This window comes from Gymnoscopelus braueri (assembly GCF_963280865.1).
Source record: "Gymnoscopelus braueri genome assembly, chromosome: 5".
NCBI classification, from domain to species: domain Eukaryota; kingdom Metazoa; phylum Chordata; class Actinopteri; order Myctophiformes; family Myctophidae; genus Gymnoscopelus; species Gymnoscopelus braueri.
Window position 1 is genome coordinate 41,545,883 of NC_137606.1, and position 7,086 is coordinate 41,552,968.

At 43.7% G+C, this 7,086-nt stretch overlaps 1 protein-coding gene and 1 long non-coding RNA gene across 2 annotated transcripts; both read left to right on the top strand.

Moving 5' to 3' along the window:
• The first annotated feature begins 2,401 nt into the window (after positions 1 to 2,401).
• On the top strand, positions 2,402 to 5,664 carry lpar6a (lysophosphatidic acid receptor 6a). Its single transcript, XM_080428418.1, has one exon. The coding sequence runs from the start codon at positions 3,353 to 3,355 to the stop codon at positions 4,487 to 4,489; it is 1,137 nt and encodes a 378-aa protein (XP_080284544.1). The 5' UTR covers positions 2,402 to 3,352; the 3' UTR covers positions 4,490 to 5,664.
• An 89-nt stretch (positions 5,665 to 5,753) lies between these two features.
• Positions 5,754 to 6,771, top strand: LOC308085335. The gene is made up of 2 exons (XR_013933157.1): positions 5,754 to 6,333; positions 6,559 to 6,771. It is a non-coding gene; the product is annotated as an uncharacterized lncRNA (long non-coding RNA).
• The last annotated feature ends 315 nt before the right edge of the window (positions 6,772 to 7,086 follow it).

Consider the following 7,086-nt stretch of genomic DNA (forward strand, 5'->3'; position numbering starts at 1 on the left):
CTGACATTGTGTTCTGGTGGTCTGTGCCGCATGTAGCCGCTCCAAAATAGAACCCATGCTCTGAAATGATGCGTCGTCAGCAGGTTTTGGCGCGTCCACTCGACGCCTCCAGTCAGTGTGGCTACAGCCGTTAAAAACAATGTTTGATGATGCAAGTGAACTGACACTTTCAGTGTGTCACAACATCTGACATCTTGCACGCAGCCTTACCCCTTAGGCCTAAACCTTTGTTTTTTTTTACTATTTTGAAAAACCTTTTAAAACTGTTCAAATAGCCGATCTACAAGCTCACCACGTGACGATGTAGATCAGCTATTTTCATTTTTTTCAAAATAGTAAAAAGAAATGCCAAAAAAGTTTAGGCATAAGGGGTAAGTAAGGCTTGGTGTGAACTTGGTGTTAAAATGTAATTCCACAATGTGTTTCTTCTTCTTTCGGGCTAATTCCCATCGGGGTCGCCACAGCGGATAAGCCTCTTCTTTGGCCTTCTTCATTTCCTCTTACTGTACCTGGCGGTTTCATCTTCAGCATCCCTCTCCCAGTGTACCCCTGATTTCATAGTGTGCGTGCCTCCATAACTTCTGCAGTCACACTGTGTTCATTCAAACTGAGAGCGCAGGTGCTTCCTCAGATCCACAATATCTTGAAATGAATATTTTGATAGCTTTCCATGTGTACAGTTTCATATCAACATGATTCACAGCTCAGTGACGGGTTGTGAAAGAGGAAGCTGTATTACCTTCCTACCAGTGGTGTAAGAAGTACTCACATTTTGGACTTAAAAAGAGCAATACCACAGAGTAAAATGTACTTAGTAAAAGTTCAGCATTAACATTTTTACTGAAGTCAAAGTACAAAAGAATAAAAACATGCTTAAAGTAGCAAAAGTCCTCATTATGAAAAGGCCCATTTCAGAATGATATACAATCATGTTATTGGATCATGTACATTTGCCTCTTAGATATAGTGGAATAGAAGTATAAAGTATCAAGGAACTGAAATACTCCAGGAAAGTGAAAGTGCCTCACAATTGAACTTAAGTACAGTACTTGAGTAAATGTACTTAGTTACTAATCCACCACTGCTTCCCGCATGTTTTAACCTCGCTCCACAAATAATGTAGCTGTCAGTAAGCTGTCATTCTATTGATTTGCAGTATGGACTATGTGAACTTGTACCCCCCCTTTCCCTTCCTGGCTGTCACATTGCATAACCTTCCACATCAGAACAACATGTTATAAAAGTGTTTAAGAATGAATGTAATACTGTACGTCAGGTTGAGCTCGGAGCGACGGATGATGGATGACAGATTTGATGGACAAACTCCCTTTTTGTCTCCCCCTCCATTCCTAATGGGGACTTAAGGCAGTGGTTCTCAACTTGTGGGTCGGGACCCCCAGGGGGGTCCCCACATGATTTTGGGGGGGTCCTCAGATGACAGTGAAGTGACAATTTAAGGACTTTAAAGACATTTTTAATATCTAAAAAAATTAATAGACCATTACTGCATCAAAAGTAATCAAAAGTAAAATAAAAACTGGTAAAACTTTGGGGGCAAAACATTTGAGAATAGCCGATCTACAAGCTCGTAGCTTGTAGATCTGCTATTTTCACAATATTTATCTGTGGAACAGAGTCAAACTAAATGTAATGCCCCTCAACCCCTACATTCCAAGTGCTTGTCAGGGTGGGGGGGTCCTCAGTTCAAATATGATTATTTTGGGGGGTCGTGGCCTGAAAAGGTGGAGAACCACTGACTTTAAGCGACTTACGACCACATGCTCACGTGCACAACGTCTACCATTGTGATGTTTAGTGGTTCTCAACATGGGGTCTGACCGGGGACCCCCAGGGGTCCTTGGGGTGCATGGATTGTGGCCTAATGCGTATCAAAGTAACAACACATTTTAAATAAAAAAGGATGAGAATCATTGGTTTAATACCATATGGTTCTCAAAGTGGGGCCCCAGCTAAATGAGTTAATATAGCATAAAACATTGTTTAACCACTTTAACCCTATACTGTACATCGGCTATTTGGAAAATGTGGAATATGTTTGAAACATTTTAACAACACAAATCTTGTGTGGGGGTCTCTGGCACACAATATATTCCGATGGGGGTCCGCGGCCAAATACATCAGTCCTTGATATGACAAATGAAGGGTTTAATGAATGCATGTTATGCCTCACTAAGTTGCTCATAATACATAAACAGATATCGACCTCACACACACAGGCCTGTTTACCCCGTGGCTTGATGTCTCCTTGGGAGCAACAGACAAAGGGAAGGAGGAGTTACAAGGGGAGGCAGAGGGAGGAGTTCCCGCAACTGGCCTCTCCTCCTCCTTCTCTCCAACCAGAAAAAGAAAAAAGAAAAACTGCCCAAGCAGCCAGTCTGTCTGACTGTGTTCCCCAACCTGGATGTATATGAGAGAGACGCTGGGGGCTGTCAGAGACAGTCAGAGCAGAGAGTGTGTGGTGTGTTGAGAGAGAGACAGAGAGAGAGAGAGAGAAGTAGATGATGCTGAGTGAGTCAAGAGAGGGGCGGGGGCAGGAAACAGACGCTGGACAGAAACAGTGAAACACGCTCTCACATTGTCACAGTACAAGACAGAGAGCTGAGGCTGCACTCGAACCCTTGCTTCTGCTCTGGGGTATTAAAAAAAAGAAAAGAAAAAGGACCTATGGATCATGCCAAGTGACTTGCACTGACTAACAGCTCTGGGACTAACAACTTCTTGGGACTTCTTGGGACTCTCAAGGATATACAGTTAAGTTGTTTAATTGTTTAGTTTTATTTTTCAAAAAGAAGACTTTTATCCTCAAGAAACTGCATGGTGGAATTGGATATATCAATCTGTGGATTTGCCCGGTGTTTTTGAGCTGTGATTTGCCAAAACGGGAACAATGCCTGACTGACTGACTGACTGAATGAGTGACTGAACATTTGAGTAAGTAAAGCTGCCTCTGCATCTTGAGGGGCTGTGTGTGTGGGGTGGTGAGGAAGGGGGAGGGTAGTGTGGGCCTCATGTCTGGAGGGAGAGGGGGTCCTTTCAACATGAGCAACTGACCCTCAACTTTGCCCCAGCAAAGACATCAACACAGATGGGGAAGGAAAATGTGTGATCTTCACTTTCATGAATCCTAGGGTTGGACTGAGACATCCTCCTTGTGTAACGGGCCACGCTCTCGGATGAACATCTTGCAGGGCTTCAAGGCATCCTGTGTTGGGGGACGTGCTGTTGTGTTCAACTGTCCATTCATGGTGCATTCAGGGTGCAGGGCAAGCCTCTCATTGTATAGCTGTTACATAACAGACGCCCCTCTCTGCCGCCTCGTTCCCACCAAATAATGTACAATACGACCACCCTCAATTACAGTCTCCCCCCGCGATGGGGGGACGGTGTCAGTCTCCCCCCGCTGCTGGGGAATTTCACCCCTCTGGACGGCTCCAACTGTACCAAAAACGACGGGTTCAAATACCCGCTGTACAGCACGGTGTTCAGCATCGTGTTTGTGGTGGGGCTCGTCACCAACCTGGTGGCCATGTACATATTCACCTGCACGCTGAAGCTGCGGAACGAGACCACGACGTACATGATGAACCTGGTGGTGTCCGACCTGCTGTTTGTCTTCACGCTGCCGCTGCGCGTCTTCTACCACATCAACCAGCACTGGCCCTTCGGCCCCGTCCTCTGCAAGCTCTCCGTGTCGCTCTTCTACACCAACATGTACGGCAGCATGCTCTTCCTCACCTGCATCAGCGTGGACCGCTTCCTGGCCATCGTGCACCCGCTGCGCTCGCGGGCGATTCGGACCAAGCGCAACGCCAAGATCGTGTGCGCCGCCGTGTGGGTGCTGGTGCTGGCCGGCAGCCTCCCCACGGGATTCAAGCTGGACACCACCTTCCCTCAGAACAACCACAGCAAGACGTTCTGCTTCGAGAACTTCTCGTCCAGCGCGTGGAAGTCCCACCTGTCCAAGGTGGTGATCTTCATCGAGACGGTGGGCTTCCTCATACCGCTGCTGCTCAACGTGGGCTGCTCCTTCATGGTGCTCCAGACCCTCCGGCGGCCCCAGGCCATCAGCCGCGGCAGCAAGCTCGACAAGACCAAGATCCTGCGCATGATCATCGTGCACCTCTTCATCTTCTGCTTCTGCTTCATCCCGTACAACGTCAACCTGGTCTTCTACGCCTTGGTCCGGACCAAGACCCTTGAGGGCTGCTTCACAGAGTCCGTGGTGCGGACGATCTACCCCGTGGCCCTTTGCATCGCCGTGTCCAACTGCTGCTTCGACCCCATCGTGTACTACTTCACCTCAGAGACCATTCAGAACTCCATCAAGCGGAAGTCACACTCACAGCAGGGGAACCGGTCGTACGACCACAAGTTCTCAGAGGCCTTGCAGACGGAGAACAGCTCCCACCTGCAATGCAGCCTGAAGACTCTGAAAGCCAAGGTGTTCCACAATGAGTCCTCAGTCTGACTGTTTGGGTTCGTATTGACAGTACACAGGGTATTCAAATCCAAGTGGTTTGGACTGAACTTCCAGGACAAATGGAGGCGGAAGTGGCTTTTTATTGAGTGCTTTGTAAAGCACCTGCCAAAGAAGTATTATGATTCCATTGTTCAATCTCAGGGCAAACGCACGGATCTGTCTTATTGATCCTGCCTGCTCTGCTGCACACTGTACTTTGACTTTTCTTTTTTGTTCACATTAATGGATCTAATATGACCACTTACTAACGCACCTGGTGGAATAATATGGTGTTTTGCGCAGTGTTGTGCCAGAAAACTGGAACGGAGTGTGAACACTGAGGAGCAGGACTTCCATCATAGTGAATGCTATATCATGTACCAATGTATCTGTGCGTTTTTGTGGTAAGTTGTGGTGCTCACTCTAGTATGTATTAATTTAAATGTAAAGTAATATCAAGCTATACAGTAGGTTATTACATCTGACGCCGGTTTGCTTTGTGAATCATGAATGGAATGGTCTCGGAAGTGCCTTTATTTTGCTATAGGGGGGCACATAACTATAGAACCTATACGTCCTTATTTGCAATTGAATGCACTGACAGAATTCGAAATGCTGCACTCTCATGCTTCAAATAATGAATAAAAGTCACAAACTGTTTGGAAAAATTGGAATGCACGTGAGACCTTTTGTCAGTTAAATAAAGGATTGCTGTTACAATGGGAAAGTAGGCTAGTATGTCATTTTAAATGTTGGACTGTTACTTAACCTACTTGAAATAACACAGATGACTTAAAACATTCCATTCCATCAAGACAGTCAGGTTAACATGCCTTTAGCTCTAATGGGAAAAACTGCCTGCTTTGTTCCTTAGGAAGAACACAGACACAACATTTAAATGTCCTAACAAAGACTTGTTTTGTAAAATATGAACAAAAAGCAAACGCTTGTTGTTGTTTTTTTACAGTCAGTTTACAGATGCTGTCCTACTGTCGGCATACATTTTGAAATCTTGATAATATGGACTTGATTTTCACAACATGCAGATGTAACTTTACTCTTTAGGATTTCTATGTATGAAAATAGCAAATAGCTGTATATATCTCTGTTGACTGGAAACCTCATATGTCCCAAACTGTTACTTTTCAGGATTCAAATTCAAAAGTAGCATATCTACAAGCTCTAAACGTGTCGCTTCACACCACATTCCGAGCTTGTAGATCTGCTACTTGTGTTGCTTTCGTGTGACGCTTTAGCATGATCCAGTAGGGCATTAATTTACAAAAAAAACACAAACGGTTAGAATATGGAGATAAGAGGTTTCTTTCCGACAGCAACGGGCTGTCGGGCATATTTATGCTCCGTCACACAACGGTGTCACGCGCTTAAAATAGTCCACCCACAAGCTGGACGACAGTATCAGCCTTAACATCCCACAGCTCCTGTGTGTCTGACCCACTGTCTGAGTACATTTACTCCAGTACTGTACTTAAGTACAATTTGGAGGTCTACTTTGACTTTACTTGAGTAATTCAATACTTTACACTTCTACTCCACTACATCTCAGAGGCAAATCTTGTACTTTTTTTTTACTTCACTACAGTTATTTGAAAACTTTAGTTTCAAGTTACTTTTCAGATTTTGATTATTACAAAACGTTATGTCAACCAATTGAGCCCTATTTTATAGTTCATCCATTCTAAAACAGCCGATATACAAGCTCACAACCTTGTGAGCTTGTGCATATGCTATTTTTAAAAGATTTTGACCATTTTAAAACTTTGACAAAACGTGTAAATAGGGACATTTATGCATAATGAACACTTTTACTTATGGTACTTTAAGTACTTTCAGTATATATATATATATATATATATATATATATATATATATATATATATATATATATATATATATTAAGTATACAAGCTCACAACCTTGTGAGCTTGTAGATATGCTATTTATATAGCATTTTTAAAGATACTCAAGTCAGATATTTTATACAGGACTTTCACTTTCTACGTTGTGGTATAGCCACTGAGTACTTCTTCCACCACTGCTGACACACAAAGAGACAGGCGGGGAAGAGAAGTGGCAGTTGCCAGACAGTGCACGTGCACGTGCACCTAAATGTAGCCCTATAGCCTACCAGCCTGACAGACTGAGATGATTATGCATTATGACTTAAGAGGGTGACAATGACCTCACCATGTAGACAGCCATGTCCAAAGTTCCTGTTGTTCTGTTATAGTTGAACCACTGTTGTAAATATAGGGCATCATACTGTACAATAGTCTACACAGAACCTTCATGATTTAAGATTATTTCATTATTGCATCCCATTATACAAATACTGTATAAAGGATAATTACTATTACTCTTATTATTAGGAGAGGTACTGTGTGTAAGCCAGGCTTTGATAAAAATGTTGTGTGTGTGTACATATCTAGTTGCTGCACATAACGTGCACATGCAAGAGTTAAGTAAACTTTTCAGGCACACACACTCGGCCGCCTCTTTATCAACACTGACTCACCCAATGTTCTCGCTATTTTAAAAACATCTCATTACAAGCAGTACAAATAATCAGCTTGCTTATCAGGCAG